This window comes from Sminthopsis crassicaudata, chromosome 1 (assembly GCF_048593235.1).
Source record: "Sminthopsis crassicaudata isolate SCR6 chromosome 1, ASM4859323v1, whole genome shotgun sequence".
Taxonomy (NCBI): domain Eukaryota; kingdom Metazoa; phylum Chordata; class Mammalia; order Dasyuromorphia; family Dasyuridae; genus Sminthopsis; species Sminthopsis crassicaudata.
The window spans coordinates 403779825-403796980 of NC_133617.1; the positions used below are offsets into that span (position 1 = coordinate 403779825).

General features: G+C 35.5%; 1 protein-coding gene across 2 annotated transcripts in view; it reads left to right on the forward strand.

Annotated features, from left to right (window-relative positions):
* The window catches only part of TBC1D2 (TBC1 domain family member 2), a 54436-nt gene that overhangs the window by 14371 nt on the left and 22909 nt on the right, over positions 1-17156 (forward strand). For both annotated transcript variants that reach the window (XM_074280054.1, XM_074280055.1), the window contains 3 exons: positions 6917-7050; positions 9969-10162; positions 14533-14919. In XM_074280054.1, the coding sequence (XP_074136155.1) occupies positions 6917-7050; positions 9969-10162; positions 14533-14919 (715 nt within the window). The remainder of the gene's footprint in view (positions 1-6916; positions 7051-9968; positions 10163-14532; positions 14920-17156) is intronic.

Sequence of the window (17156 nt, forward strand, 5' to 3'; positions counted from 1 at the left end):
AGGAAGACCCGAGTTCAAATCTGGTCTCAGACACTTAACACTTCCTAGCTGTGTGACCCTGGGCAAGTCACTTAACCCCAGCCTCAGGGGGAAAAAAATAATAATTCACACAAGACAAGCACTCACATGATGGTCAGAAAGTGATACGAGATACTCTCACTCACTTAAGAACTTTAGAATTGATTGTATGACATGGGAGACACTGGCAGAGGACTGCCCAGCATGGCAGGCTCTCATCAGAGAAGATGCAGTGCTCTGTGAGCAAAGCAGAGTTGAATTAGCCCAAAAGACATGCAGGACGAACACTAATTTAGAGAATCCACCCCAAATGTTCACATGAATTATTTATGCCTGGCCTGCAGCAGAGCATTCCAAGGTCATGTTGGTTTGATTAATCATACTCACTATACACTATAACTTGACTCTAACATAGTGGAGTCATTTTGGTCCTCTTTAAGAATAAAGGACAACAACCATGGTTTGCCCCGTTTAGCTCTAACAGCTCTTTCAGCCTTATCTTGTACTACTTCCTTTTGCCCTTCTACTGTTTCAACAATACTATGATAGTGCCTAGCACATGGTACCTTAATAAATGCTTACTGACCATCTGCCATTCCTTAAACACACTCTTCATTCTCCCACTTTTTTGGCATTGCTCTCAGGATGCCTTTCCCCTAGAATTGTTTTATCCATCTTAGTTCTGTCTGTCTTAAATGTCCTTCAGTCATCTTGTTCAATGCCATCAGCTTCATGATGTTTTCATTTAGTCTCCTTAACCAGAAGCAACTTCTGCTAAAATACTAGAACATTTTCTACCTTTCTTACTTCACTTAAACATTTTACATGATTATTTGTATTTACCCATGTATTTTTTCCTCCGCTGCTAGACTAAAAGTATGAGGGCAGAGACCTGTCTTTTTTTTAATCCTCTCAGAGCATCAAGCATTTATCTGAATGAACAAATTTACAACTTGGTGTGAAATGAAAAAAAGAAATGACAAACCACTCCAGTATCTTTCCCAAGAAAAGCCCATACAGGGTTATGAAGAAATAGACACTATTGAACAACAAGTGAAATATAGAGTACTAGATGTCGAATCAAGATGTGGATTTGAAAAAACATCAGACACAGACAATAGGAACATGGACCAAACAATCTCTCTGAGATACTTCTGTTTTCTCTGCAAAATGAAAATAATAATAACTCAAGGTATTATTATAGTATAATATGTAGTAATATCTGAGATATACCTTAGAAGTTTTTGTGAGGATCAAATGAGATAGTGGATCTAAATCCTATGGCAAACCTTAAAACATTATGTGTGACAGGTAGAAATATTATATAAAATTGAAAATAATCATAGTGTCTTGTGTGGCTTTTAGTGAGTCAAGAGTATTAGTTGCACACACAAAACTTTGCTGACTGTGTTCACTATAGACATATGTTACACAATCTCGACTGGCCCTCATGGCATGGCATACTTTGTAAATTTGCTCTCCTATTTTCCACAGTGGCTCTTCCATTCTTATTTCTCATCAGGCTTCCCACATGATAATATCTTCTACTCTCAGCTTAAGGACCCTAACTCATATTTCACATGAAACATAAGTCCGTTTACCTTCCCTTCTCTTTGTTTCACATTATTCAGACATATTCCTCCATGATCTCCTCTTTAACCTATCTCATATGAAGAGGTGGCCCTTTTTTTTTTTTTTTTTTTTTTTTTTGCTAAAACAAACTTCTCTGTATACATACTTAATCTTTAATGCCATTACCTCCCATATTCTCTATCATCCCCACTCTCTAGTCGTCAATCTCTTCCATATGTAAAGACTTGCTGCCTATAAATATGCCCATATCACCTCCCTCCTTCAAAAACCCTTTCTTCTTCCTCTTAACCCAGCTCATTATACTTCTCCTCCTTTTCTCTGCTAATTTCCTTGAGAAAGTCACAACACAGGGTGCCTCCTCTTCCTCTCACCCTCTTCTAAACCTCCAGCAATCTGACTCATCATTCAACTGAAATTGTTCTCCCAAAAGTTACCAATGATCTAACTGCCAAATCTCCTGACTTTTTCTTAATCCTCAGTGAAACAAAACTCTGCCTTTACAAGCTCTTTTATAACAAGTTGTCTCCCATTTATTTATCATTCTTAAATCTAATAATGAAAGTAACTCTATTTAATGACCCTCTGATAATAAACATCAAACAGGGCAAAAACAAGGAGATGCATAGGGAAATTACCTGTGAATAGTGAGATCTTCAAGATGCATCTGTGTATAAATGATATTATATTGTTTGCATGAAACCCTAAAACACTACAGTCTCCAGAAAGAGATCTGTAATTATTCAAAGGAGTTTGGCTTCCCCTCCACAGGAAAGACCAAATGTGAGTGAAGAATGTTTCCCAGGTTTCAACTTGCCTCTGAATGGACACCCTACAGATCTTGTTCAACAGTATCTATATATGACAGCACCCAGAGTTGATAAAGAGAGCTGCCTGGATTTCTTGTACAAGAGTAAAAACTACTTTTACAGATTGTAAGCTTCCCCAGAAAAAGCAAAGATCCTTTTTATTTTAGTGTAAACACTTTACTAGTGCAACTTTTCAAGATTTAGAATACCTTTGCTTCTAAAGAGCTAAACAATGATGAAGAAGAAGGAAGAAGAAAAGAAAGAAAATAATGACTGAAGGAAACTTAATTCATATTAAGAGAAATCAAAGGATTCCAACATATTCAATGGACTTCTATCAGGAGGATTCATAAGTGTGGTTTGTGATTTGTGTTGTTGAAGAGAACTCTCAAACCGATAAGATCATAGATTGATTTGAATTTGAGATTAATTCTACTATAGCATTTTACATAAGCATTTTATGAAATAAAGTGATTCGATATTAATAAAAATTGTAATTTGAGTAAAGCAGGTAGATGGCATAGTAGACAGACATTGGGCTTCTAGTCAGGAAGATTTTAATTCAAATCCATCATTAGATACTTACTAGCTATATGACCCTGTGCAAATCAGTTATTTCTGCTTGCCTTAGTTTCCTCATCTGTAAAATGAACTGGAGAAAGAATTGGCAAACCACTTTAGTATCTTTGCCCAAAAAAAAAAAAAAAAAAAAAAAAAAAACCTTCAAATGAGGTTTTGATGAGTCAGAAACAACTGAAAAACAACAAATTTTGATAAATGTTTTGATATAGTTAGAAATTTCATTTGAGTCTTATGTTTATGTTTTTCATATACTAACTTTTCCTTTTAGTAAAATAAGTGCATTGGTCCTATGACCAAGTAATTCATTGTGTTGTAAACGTGTAATTGTATTTTTTAATTTCAATAATAGCTTTTTATTTTCAAAATACATGCAAAGATAGTTTGCAATATTCACCCTTGCAAAACCATGTGTTCCCAATTTTTCTCAATCCCTTCCTTCTACTCCCCTCACCTAGACAGCAAGTAATCCAATAAAGGTTAAATACATGCAATTCTTTTAAACTTGTTTCCACATTTATCATGCTGTACAAGAAAAATCAGATCAAAAAGGAAAAAAAAATAAGATGGAAGAAAAAAACAAGCAAACAACAAAAAAAGGTGAAAATACTATGCTGTGATCCACATTTATTTCCCATAGTCCTCTTTTGCATGCAGATGGTTGTCTTCATCACAGTTCTATTGGAATTGCCTTGTATCATTCTCTTTGTTGAAAAGAGCCAAGTCCATCACAGCTGATCATCACATAATCTTCGTGCTGTACGCGATGTTCTCTTGGTTCTGTTCATTTCACTTAGCATCAGTTCATGTAAGTGATTCTGAAACATCCTGCTGATCATTTCTTGTAGAACAATAATATTCCATAACATTCATATACCACAACTTATTCAGTCATTCCCCAATTGATGGGCATCCATTCACTTTCCAGTTTCTTGCCATTACAAAAAGGGCTGCCACAAACATTTTTGCACATGTGGGTCCTTTTCCCTTTTTTATGATCTCTTTGGGATACAGACCCAGTAGAATCCCTGCTGGCTCAATGGGTATTCACTGTTGTACTACAGGAGCCACCTGACAGTGGACGTTGGAGATCCAACCCATACGTACAGAATGGATCAGAGGATGGATATAAAGAGACTGAGAGGCAATTGTTCTCTGACCTCCCCACTGAGAGGCTGTTGAGTTGTCTGACCTCTCTTCTCTGTGATGATGATAAGGATAATAATTAGCATTTATATAGGACTTTAAAGTTTGTAAAACTCTTTAGAAATACTATCTCATTTAATCTTCACAATATTCTTGAAAGGTAAATACTATTATCCCCATTTTACAGATAAGGAAACAGACATAGACTTGCTCAGAATATACAGCTTCTAAGTTTATATGATCCTGGATTCAAACTCACCTTTTCCTGACTCCAAGTCCAGAGTTTTCACTGTGCAACCAGCCTAAGTAAAGACAATTATCACTAAAGAGTTGGCTACTAAGTAATTTTATTTTGGCTACATCACTAATTAAACCACTTACTAAGTGATAAAGGAATTGTAAGCACATTAGCAAAAGGAATATTAATAGAGATTAAAATCATGGATTTCCAAAGAAATGAAGCAATATATGGTTTCTTCTCCCTCTTTTTCTCTTGATGCTACTCTTTGAGGAGTTTGCCTACTCTCAGAGCTCTTGCAAAGCCCAAAATAATAAAGAAGGGGACCAAAAAGTTCAATGGACACAAACCAGATTGATACGTTAAGATTAAGAAGAATTTAGGTAAACCAAGAGTTAGGAAGTGTAAAGTTAATTGAAGGTCCAGGTCTCAGCCCAGTATTAATTATGGAATCAATAAGAGGAAAAAACATACGCCAGCCAGCTATCCAGGAAATTTTCTTTTGGTCAGAGCTAAAAATGCTCCTGATATGTAACCAGTCTTACCATGAGAAGATTGAAAGTCACTGGGAAGAGAGCATGTCAGTGGACTATCACAGTCAGCAATCCCACATGTTAGATATATATCTATATATCATAAAGATATATGACATCTTTATGACATAGTATGTCATAAAGAAAAGGAATGATCTATTTTGTACATTGTTTATTTTTAGTAAAACCTCAAACTAAAAAAAAAAAAATAAGTTAGTTCCTATCTATCAGTTTTTCCTTAAATTTAATGTTTCCAGTCAGACCATTTCAAATTAGATAGTATTTTTTAAGCTGACATCCTCTGTTATCAAACAGAGGGGTTCTATTTTGAACTCATTGTATTTGAGGTGTCTTTGGGACATCCAAAGGGAGCTGGCTATCTAGAGGTAGCTGAATATTCAAGACTAGAACCTAAGAAAGAAAATATGATGCTGTGCTAACATGGGTTAAATTGAATGTACCCAAGTGGGAAAGACAAAACTGAAATTCTAATTTTATTCTTTATTACGTCATTCTAAAAGTTTATCTTATTTTTAATTGGAATTAAAAGCTTTTAATGATTCAGATGTTTCAGTGAATTGTTCATCAGCACAGTCTTCTCTAGTCTCATGATTCATTTATGTTCTTTCATGACTACATGTAAAATGATGTCTCATTTTATGCCAATAGATCTTGTTTAAGTAAATCCAGCCAATGTCAGTTAAGACAATCAAAGTTGAGCTGACCAAATTAAAACATAGATCAAGAGATGAAAGGAAATATTTGGTGAAAAGACAGTCACTTCCTTTTAAAGCTATTTATGATAAGCCACAGGAAATTTGGGGCAAGAATATAAAGACTGAAATATTCAGGATTTTGCAGAAACAAGGACACCTTGTGCCCTTGACTATTATCTCCTGATTGTATAACTAAGCAAGAACCTATTTTCAATAATCTTACTGTATAAATACACACAGAGAGATACTGCCAAGTAAACATCCATTTATTCATGAATTCATGCATTTATACACACACAGTTCATAGTTAACAAAGACAGTGTTCTTTGAGGAAATAGAAAATAAACAAAAAAATGATTAATGGATTTGAAAGCCCAGATAAATGAGGAAATGTTAAGAGATCACCTCAGTACTCTCAATAAGTTACATCACCAATCCTTAGATAAACTATATCCTAGCATGCTGAACGAATTTGAAAATATGATTCTTGAACCACTGTTGATGAGATTATGAAGAGGGAACTCTTGAAGAGAATAAGCATTTATATCATCTACTATGTCCCAGGCACTATGCTAAGTGCTTTACAAATATTATCTTCCTTGATCATCACAGTAATACTGTAAGACAGGTACTGTCATTATCGCCATTTTTATAATTGAGGAAATTGAAGCAGAGATTAAACATCTTGATCAGGGGCATAGAACTAGTAAGTGAAGCTAGATTTGAACGCAGGTCTTCTTGATGCCAGGCCCAGTACTACCTAGCTGCCTCAGAATATTCATTATTATTAGAAGATTTCAAGCTGGAAGGGATATCAGAGGCCATAGTTCAACCCCTTAATGCTCCCTTCTGCATGGGGACCTTTCACTGTCCCCCCAACTACTATAGCTTTGCTTTCTAATATTACTTTTAGTCTTTGCTACATGTATTTCAAATATGCCTATTTGCGTATATGTTGTCTTCCTCATTATAATATAAGCTCCTTGAGTACAAGGAACAATTTTTGTCTTTTTTGTAATCCTAATGCTTTGCCCAGTACTTTGTATATAGTTGAGTTTTAGTAAATGTTTGTTGATTGACTAAATGTGACTCTTTCTCTAGACCATAACCCTTGATGGGCAGAAAAAGTGCCATTGCATATTGATGCTGCCTTTTTTTAATCATACATTTTTAAAAATGCTTCTTGAACATAAGCTCTTTGTGTTGCATTGATTGTTCCTATGCTTAAAAATCTTGGTTAAAAGTGAGACTTACTTCACTTTCCTCTTGTTATTGTTTTGTTTTCAGAAACACAGTGTATAACCTTTGTAGCAACAAGCAGTCCAAGGGAAATGGCCGTGTTTACCAAGGAGATGAATCCCAGAAGTTTGGAGAGAATCACAGTGAGGAACATCACCTACAAGCAGATCCAGGGCTAACTGGTGCTCAACTCTATAGTTTTCTTTTATGTGTCTGTTTCTTAATGAAAACAACTACCTAATACAGGTATAGCATTATTTGGTATTGGGTTCAAGGGAACCTACAATCAATTCATCAACAAGCAATTTTTCAGCCCTTACCATGTACCAGGCATTATGCAGGGGCAGAGGATGCAAAACATAAGGAGTTGTGCACTTTCAGATGAACTTATTGGTAATCAGTTAAGAAACAGTTCATTTTTTTTCTCTCATAGTCCCCCACGTTACTTTTGATTCTCTCCAAAAGATCCCAATGTATTTTTTAAAATTTTAAATAGAATTTTGTTTTTTCTAATTACATGTAAAGATAGTTTTGAACATTCCTTTTTTTTTTTAAATAAGATTTTGAGTTTCAACTTTCTCCCTTCTTCCCCTCCTCTCTCAATAGGTTTTTAATAACTTATCAAGGTTAATTAAATTCTTTATTTGGATATTGTTAAGAAAAGGATAAATAGTGCTCTTTGCCAGAGAGAGGTAATTTAAAATGACTTATTTGAAAATAGGGAGATGAACTGAATGACTTGTGTATCTTTTCAAGTCAAAGGATTTAATGACTTTTAGTTAGAATGTGGATTACTGAGATCCTTCAGTAGAGGTAAGAAGATTTACTTTATCGTATGCTATTTATTATTTATTCTGAGATTGAGTCTCCCTATTTCTCCCAGATTAGATGTAAAGTGGCTACTCTTGGTCCCCAGCATGCTACTAGTCACAGAAGCTATAATCTATTCCATTTTCGCCTTGAATCTGTTCATCCCTTTTCAGAGGCTTAGTGTAAACACTTTTTTGTTTTTTGCCCTCTGTAGCTCAGAACTCCTAAACACAAGCAGCCATCAACATCAGACTTCCCAGTAGCAAGGATTATAAGTATATACCACCATGCCCAGTATGCCCTAGGAATAATGTAAATAAATATAAATATAAGAATATAAAGCAAGTTAGCTTCCTTGTATAACAGTTTTAGGCTTCAAATAAAGCTGATACTTCAAAGTCAGAGGATGTTAAGAGTAAAATAAGGTCTGTAGAAATTAGAAGATCTAGACAACACAGAAAAACTTTGACTGTGGATTCCATTGCTTACGTTATGGAGAAATCTCAGTGCTTCCAGGATCTTAATGGTATTTTATAAGCATTGATTCATTTATCTAGTATGATAAATAGTATGATACCCAAGGGCATTTCTTTCTAAATGAGATTATTAGTTGCCTCTCAAATAACAGTTTATATCTTAGAAAATTATGATTAGATAAATAACATTTATAATCATTATTAAAGGAAGTTACTACATATTCACATTACATGTCCAGCCTGACTTCATCATATCCTCCCACGTAACTTTCTTACACTTAGCCTGAGAGTTCTTCTCAGTCTTGGATACACAGGAGATCCTAATAAATACCTGATCTATTGTGTACTTTTCCAGTCCATGAGATAAGCAACAGCTGGGTTAGTGGTTGAGCAGGAAGAATTCTTGCCAAAATGTACAAAAGAGGTAGACACATGCTGGTCCATGTGGCCAGAGAGCAGGGGTTTAGAACTGGGGTCTGTGAAGCCTGTAAAGGAAGAAAGATTCTTCTAAGCAACAAGCTCCCAGAAGATAGCCTTCTAGCAGAGGAGAAAGATTTCTTGCATAATAGCAATTTTGGAAGCAGCCCCAAGAATGAACTTCCCTTTTAATAGAAAAAGTTAAGCAAAACCAGTTGATAAAATGATAGTGTTTGTCAATGAATGCAACATTTGCATATGTAGTCTCTTAATTGTCTAAGGAAAAGGGGGAAGTGCTTGACCTCAGTCTCTATTCCAAGTCCAAGATTGTCCATGACAGTTTGTCCCACAAGATAGTTTTGTATCATTTTATATGTGTATTGTATAATACTTATACACCCATGCTTCATCTCCCCCCATTAATTAAAATGTAAATGCCTTAAGGAGGAAAGTATCTTCACAGTGATGGATAAGGGAAAAGTTCATGACCAAACAAAAGATAGAGCTGATCACAGATGGTAAAATCGACAATTTTGATACATAAAATTAAAAAGCTAAAAATTTTTAAGGTGACTTCTGGTGTCACAAAGCTAAGAGGGACCTTAAAGATTATTTAGTGCATCTTCTTCATTCTTGAAATGAAGACACTGAGGCTCACATTTAAGACTTTGTCCCAGCCCCTTAGATACTTTCTAAGATCATTGTCATTGAGGATGATAATATACTTTTACATTAAATACTGATTGGTAAAGTACCATAGCAGAGGAAAAAAAAAATTTGGTCTAATTTAGAGCATGAGTATAATTTGTCTTCTTAATGAATCTATTTTAATTGCACAGTAGTAGAAGTCAGAGGGTCTTTTTAGACCCAACTTAGCTCTCTCAGATTTCATTTGGCATTTTTTCAAAATTGTAGAAATTGTTTTTAGCCTACAAATTTTAAATTTTTTTTATATTTTCCAGTCTTCCCCTCCCTTTTCTCATTTCCAGTTTCTCTATATATAATTAAAGATATTGTCATATTTGTCTATAGCAAAAATAAATGTAGGCCCCTGCACAGACTCCTATGAACATGGGAGAATTTTTTTTTTTTCTTAATAGAGGCAGAGACTTTTTTAGCCATTAAGAATAAAGATCTTTTTGCTGAATATTCAGTGAAGATAGTGAATATCTGGTTACTACTATCTTCTACCCAGCCTTTTATATATGAGAATTCTGTGATCTAGTTAACTTTTCATGAATTCATGAAGAAGACTTCTGTCCTTCCATCTTGGTGTCTGACATTCCAAATAATTTGTTATGTTTACTTAACCTCAAAACATATTTTCTACAAAACATATTTGTAGTATTAATTACCCTAATAATACTTCTAATCTCTAAATGTTTCTTCTTCAACAGGAAAAGAAACAGAAGAACATTCAAGATTGACACAAAAGTTGGGTCTGACAGCAAATTTCATTCAGAGAGCCAAAAAGCAGAACAGCAATTTCCAGAACTTTGCTGAAAGCTTACATGAAAAATATGTTCAAGATAAAGTTGGGACCCTTGAACAACAGGTTTTGACTATTACAGAAGATTTAAAGTCTCAAAAAGTAAGTATTGGCTCCATAAATGTCTTTTGGAATGTTTGTAACTTTTTAATTTGATCACCGACAAATAATCTATTATAATAATTTGGAGAGAACAATCAACCCTTCCACTCTTTTGCCTTGAATTGTGTCCTTCTCCCTATACCTCTTGAAATCATACCTAATCTTTATAACTTAATTCCATTAATATAATAAAGGAGTCACCTGCTTTCTAAAAATGCTAGAAAATATCTGTGATGTTAATTGAGTATCAGTTTGCTGTATTCGATTCCAAGTCCTGTGCCAAGTGTTCAGGATAAATTGACAAAATCTGTATTCTTTGGCTTTAAGGACACCTTTTCCTGGAGGGAATACCCTATACCCAGACAAGTAAATGCAAAGAAACTAGAAAGAGAACAAATCACTAACAACTAGGCTGGCTTGGACAAATTTCTTTTAGGGGATAGCTAGCCTTTGTGAATCTTGTGTAGAGCAGGGATTCCAGGGACAAGAAATAGCAGCCAGCTGGATAAAGGTCTGGAGGTAGGAGCTGAAATGCTGAATAAGGAGAACAGCAAGTAGACTAATTGGGCAGAACAGAGTATTCAAGGTACAGTTATGTGAAATAAGACTTAAAAAGATGTGCAAATCATAGTCCCTTTTGTCTTTAAAAAAAAAACACCATTTGTTATATGATACAGCTCTCTGAAAGGGGAAAGGAAAAGGGATAGATACTAGAGGAAACTGATATATAAAGACCAATTGACATCAATAAAAATTTATTTTCCCCCCCCAAAAAAAGATGCTATTTGGCAGGTAAGAAACAAGATTGAGGAGAAGAAAGCTGAAAAGTTCCCTTTTAGACATGTTAGATTTGAGGTACAGCATCTTTGATATCATCAAAAAGTAGATGAAATTATAAAGAATTAAAGATGGAGATTTGGTAGTATCTTTATAGAGGTGATCATTGAAATAGGAACTGAAGTCTAGAGATGCAAATAAGTGTTATGTGCAAATCAAGTCACACCTCCCTAATCCAAAGAAGTTAAATAGCTGACCAGAGAGAAAACAAAAAAGAAGACCCAGTGGCTTTTATGCTACCTGTGGCAACTGGCAGAATCTGTTGGATAGAATGCTGGGCCTGGTGTCAGAAAAGACCTGAGGCAGCTACTGCCTCAGACACTGACTAGCTATGTGAATTTGGACAGATCACCTTTCTTCAGTTTCCTTATCTGTAAAAGGAGGATAAAGCTCTTCTTTACCTCCCAAGCTTATTATGAGAATAAAATGGAAACCTTTAGCACAATTGTTGCTATTATCACTTGGTTGTTGTCAGGGACAAGGCACACAAAAGTTAAAACATTCTTTTAATTAGTGTTTTATTGGTTATTTTTTGTTGTTTTTGTTTTGCTTTTATTTGTTTTGTTTTGTTTTTTTCCTAGAAAGTTTAAGGTGATTGTGATATCCAAGATGGTTTAGGGAGGAGTTTGAAGTTTAGGAAACCAGTCAGTAATTCTTACAACAACCAAGTCAGAAGCAATAAAGACCTAAACAGTCCTTGCCTGATCAAAATATATTATGAAATCAGATCTGCCAACCTTACTACTTAAGCAAATTGAACTTGTTCCATTATCATTTCATGTGTATATTTGTTAGCTCCCAAGCAAAACTGTCAGCTTTTCAAGATTGGGTAACAGGACCTTTCACTTCTTTTCTATCCCTTTGAATTTTTGTTGTTCAGTGATTTTGGTCATGTCCAACCCTTTTTTTTTAGACATTTGAAGTTTTCCTGGCAAAGATTGGAGTGGTTTGCCATTTTCTTCTCCAGCTCATTTTACAAATGAGGAAACTAAGGCAGACTGAATAGCATGACTTGCCCAGGGTCAAATAGAGTCTAGGACTAGATTTGAATTCCAGATCCAGCTTTCCATCCATTATTCCTCCTAGCTGTCCCTTAGAATGTACTTATGTTCAAAGTAGACTCTCAATACATATTCATTGAATGAATGAATGAATTCTTGTTATATGATGAGTATTTTCTATATCAAAAATTTGACAACACATTGGCAGCTATAGACATTTTTAGTGGTAATGCTGAAAAGAACAGCCTTGTCTGGGGTCCAATGAATACAAGAAGTTAATATTTTTAATATGAATACTCAAATCATCAAGAGAATAGAAATCATACCTGTCCCTGATTTCCATCTGTTTAGGCAGATGGAAAGCTATTGTAGCTCTGTTGGACATATGTCAACTGAAGGAAATAATTAAATCATCAATGTATCCTAAATAGAGAAAAACATGAATTAACATGTGTTTCAGGATATGGATCATCCAGTTAATGTAGTTCACTGGACACTACATCTGTTTAGGAAATACGATGAGGCAGTCATTTAATCTTATTCTTAGTTCCTCAGAACACTGACACAGTACTTTCACAGTACTGTGATTCAATTGCTTCCTCTTCCCTATAAAGATAAATGAAACTTAATGGTATGTTACAGAAGTACTTTATACAGCATTCACATCTGGGATGTTTGTAAGTGAATTTGCCCTCAAGGTGACATATTCTAAGAGTTGACTATATATTAGCATGGGCATTTTTTCCTCATCCTTCCTATAAATTAACTGACTTTGAGTAAATGAATTGAAATCAGAGGACTGAGTTCAAATCCTGTTCCATTCATCTGTGGGATCTTTAACAAGTTTCTCCTCTTGGGCTTCCATTTTGTCATGTGTAAAATAAAGTCCAGTTTGGAGTAAGTGAACTTTGAGGCCCATGACTTCCTCACAGGTCTTTCTTTAATCCAATAAAAATACTGAATAGTCATTCTCACTCAGTTGTTTTTTTTTTTTTTTCTCTCCAGTAAATGCATATTTTTCATATCATAATTTTTTAAGATGAGAACATTTATTTTAGTATTTAAAACTCTAAACTGAAGCCCTCCAGAAACATTCCTATACCCTTTTTATTCCTTTCTGAATGTTCTTGTTGAATGTTTAGATTTATTCTAAGTTAAACTAGAAAATAAGAAAGCTGCTAAACGATTACATTTTTGAAATTTGTCAGCAGCATAGGGCATTTTTCCTAAGATTCCTTCTGTGGCATTGGGATGTTACTTGTTATTATATTCAAACAGAGACTCTGAAAGTAGTTTGCTTTCTGCCAATTCTTGCCACCAGGAGCACATAAATTTGCCTCTGCAAAACTTATCCAAATTCCAGGCTTAACTATGCGACCAAATACCTCTTCTTAATGAACTCCTTTTCCTGCCACATGCTGATTGACAGTACTGTTCAGAGTCTGCTTGCATTTTAATTACTGTCAGCATGCCAATTAAAAGAGTAATGCAGAAAAACAAGTCCTTATAAAGCAAAATGACAGACATTCTTAGCCTGCTTTTTATTGAGTTCAGAAGATTGTAAAGTGGTGGTTTAAACTACTGGCTAATCAGATTGCTTCAATAACTAGGAAACTGTTCCCAGAATTTACAGATGAGGAGGCTGCCCCTCCCATTTCCTGAACAAGAGGCTCCCCAGACTTTTATCTAAAGTAGGAAACAGAGTGTTTGTTTAATATAATTAATTCTAGTGGTAGGAAAAGTTTATGATGCTCCTAATTCTTAGGACCCTATGTTTTTGCCACAGGTCCTGTGCCATTTGGAAAACAGTACCAGTAATGCGGAGTACATTTATTTTTGCAAACCCAAGTTTGCAAAATCCTTTCCATGCATTGTTTCATTTATACCTCACAACAACCATGTGAGAAGATGTTGCAAATCCTATTATTCCTATTTTCAAAGTGAAGACACTATGACTCAGAGAGGTTAATTGACCTGCACACCGTGACATAATTAACTTCAGAGGCAGAGTTTGAACTTATCTCCCCTGATTTACAGTGTAGCATTCTGCCCTCTGCTTCACAGGTGGTCCAACTACACCAAACACCAATCCCAACATGACAATACTTAAGATTCAGTCAACCTTGAAGATTATAAAAATTTCTAAGAAAGGATATTTCTGCCAATTTATGGTTTTGGGCTTTTTTTTTTTTCCCTTACATATTATGTCCTGATCTCAATGCTCTGACACTTGCTGCTACTCCTAGAATCACACAAGCCCTAGATAGACTGTGATATTCCAAGTGACAAAAGAGATAACTGACTCTGTAATCCTGAGTATAAATTGGAGAGGGAGAACTGAGGAATCGTTCATGGACTAGTAAGAAAACTTGCAATCATTTGTTTTAAAAAAAAAATCTGTAGGAACTTTAATATATAAACAAGTCAAGAAAAATGAATGTGGAAGGGGATTGACAAGAAAAGATTTGATTTGCTTTGTTGTTTTTTTGTTTTGTTTTGTTTTTTGGTGGTGGTGGTTGTTTTATCCTTCAGCAACTTGTGAAGATTCTGCATAAAGCTCTTGAAGCAGCTCAACAGGAAAAGCGGGCATGTAGCGCTTACCTCGCAGCTGCTGAAGATCAAGACCGTCTAGAGCTGGTTCGGCACAAGGTGAGACAAATTGCTGAGCTCAAAAAGCATGTGGAAAGCCTCCAACAAGACAAGAAGGCCCTTGAAGAGACCCTGGGCCTGAGGGAGGAACACATTAAGGAACTACAACAGCATGTCCAACTATTAATGGACAAAAACCATGCTAAGCAGCAAGTTATCTTCAAGCTCACGGAGAAAGTGACCAAGGATTTCATGGATCCACCAAAGATGGAAGATGGGCTTGACCCTGGGACCTTCTTAAATCCTCAAGAAAAGGTCGAGCATTTGAAGGTATGTAGAACTGCCTTACAATCAAACTATAACAGTTCTCAGCATTTCCCAGTCTATCATATTCCATTTGTCCCATTAGTGTTTTTTATTGATCACAGACACAGTATGACTTCTGGATATTATTGGGTTATAAATCAAATACAGTAAAACCTCAACGATTCATATCTCTTAAAGCGTGAGTTATTCTTAACCAAGTTTTTCAAGTAGTTAAGGACCTTTTCTTTAAGTGGAGGAATTTTTTTATTAGTTTCTTTAAATATTTTTATTTAAATCTACTACATATTTCCCTGCCTTCTTAGGATATATTTGGGACTTATAAAATAGAATATACTGCACAGAATTTTTTTTCTTAATGACATAGCAACCATTATGAACCTCAGTTATTAGACCATGTGATAGAAATGTCCTGATTCTTAGCTTTTCTCTCTATACAGGATGTCCCAAAGGTCATAAGGCAATTTTAAGGCTTAATATCATAAAACTGTCCTAGGACCTTTGGGAAATCCTTTATAATGAATGTTTTCATTATACCCATGGCACTGTGAGAAGTGCCTTGCTTCAAAACCCCTGAACACCCACTCTTTGGTCATAGTGCTGGGAGAATTGTGTGAGGCAGTGGAATACACCCACCCTTCAGAATTCACATTTTAGCTCCAGAGCTCTGCCTCAATGTTACTCAGACACAGGGACGTACTTGTAAATGTTTAATGATGGATTGGGAGCACAACACACTTTGCGTTTAATCTGCAAGCTTAAAATCTTCTCTATCACATTTTCAAGGATAGCCAATCAGCCAGACAATAAATCAAGTGCTGATTTGTAGTGTTGATTGATTTCTAAGGTATAAACATTTACACTGAAAATTTAACAATCGGGTCTCACAAGTTGGTGCAAGCCAGTTCTAATATACCTTTTCCTTGTCATGTCATGCTCATTTTCAAGAGTCAGAACTAGGTTCCAATACATACTCTGGTTCTCTGTGTGACCTTCCCACCCAAGCTCCCTGGCCCTTAATTTACTCGTCAGTAAAAGGAGGAAGTTGGACTAGATGAACTTGGAGCTTGGGTCCTAAGATGGCTCCATTTTGTCTTCTTGAACAATGGCCACTTACCAGGCTTCATGTTATGGAGAGGACCCTTGTTTAAGTGTGAGATTGAATATTGGCTGATCCATTCCCACTCTGAAATTCTGTAAACTGGTTTCTGATTCCCACTTGTGATTGGACTCAGTTACCATTTTATATGATTATCAGCATGAATTATCTCCAGTGCCGATCTTTTCCCTCTTGTTTTTCTTCTTTCTTATCTCTTCTGTTTCCTGTCCCTTCTCCTATGCTTCTCAGCTTTCCGGTAAGAAACTTGCCTTTATATAGACACCAGCAGCCAATCAGAATACTCCTTTCCTTCTGACTAGAAAACTAACCAATCACAAGAGCATCAGGTATAACAAGGGTCTTGAAGTCTATTAAGGGCTCTCTAGAGTAACATCTTAGCTGCTGGAATAGGATTTGGTGGAAGCCTATGGGGGGGAAGGAGAGAAGCTATTACAGAAGGCTAAGATTCCAAGAATGTTAATCCCCTATTATTCAGATTTTAACTATGTAAACAGGCATGAATTTCATAACTGACTAAAACCATGCATGCAGACAAGACCTCACAACTGTTATTGTGGGAATTGAAGTGAGAAAATATGAAGCTTTGGAAGACTCAGGGACCTCAGAAATGGAAAATGGAAAGATGTGGTGGAAGCAGCATAGGGATGGAATGGAGGAAGGGAATGCATGAAGCTGATCCCAGAAGATGACTTCCAGAAAGGCTAGCCTTATTATACAGAGTAGGCCCTTTGTTTAAAAGTAGCCTCCCACCATAAGTTGGGGTTCAAAGTTAGGGTTAGAAGTTTTGCCATTTTTCATACTTTAGTCCATTATTGCAGCAATTAGCCATAAAAGGTCTTGGATGTCTGAATTTACTTAAGTATGTACCTCTCTGCTTTGTGATTATAATCACCTAATTAAGCAAAATCTTCTTTTCCTTTAGCTATGGAGTTGACATTTTAAAAGTAGCCAGCTAGCCAGCTCAATCTCTGCCTCAGGATTCTGTGGGAAATAATTGAAGGAAATGGACATGGTACAAAATCTAAAACACTCCCCTCCCCCCATTCACTTATCTACTAAGCAAATAAATATTAATTATTTAATATGTGCTGAATATTGTGCACAGTATACAACAATGCAATAT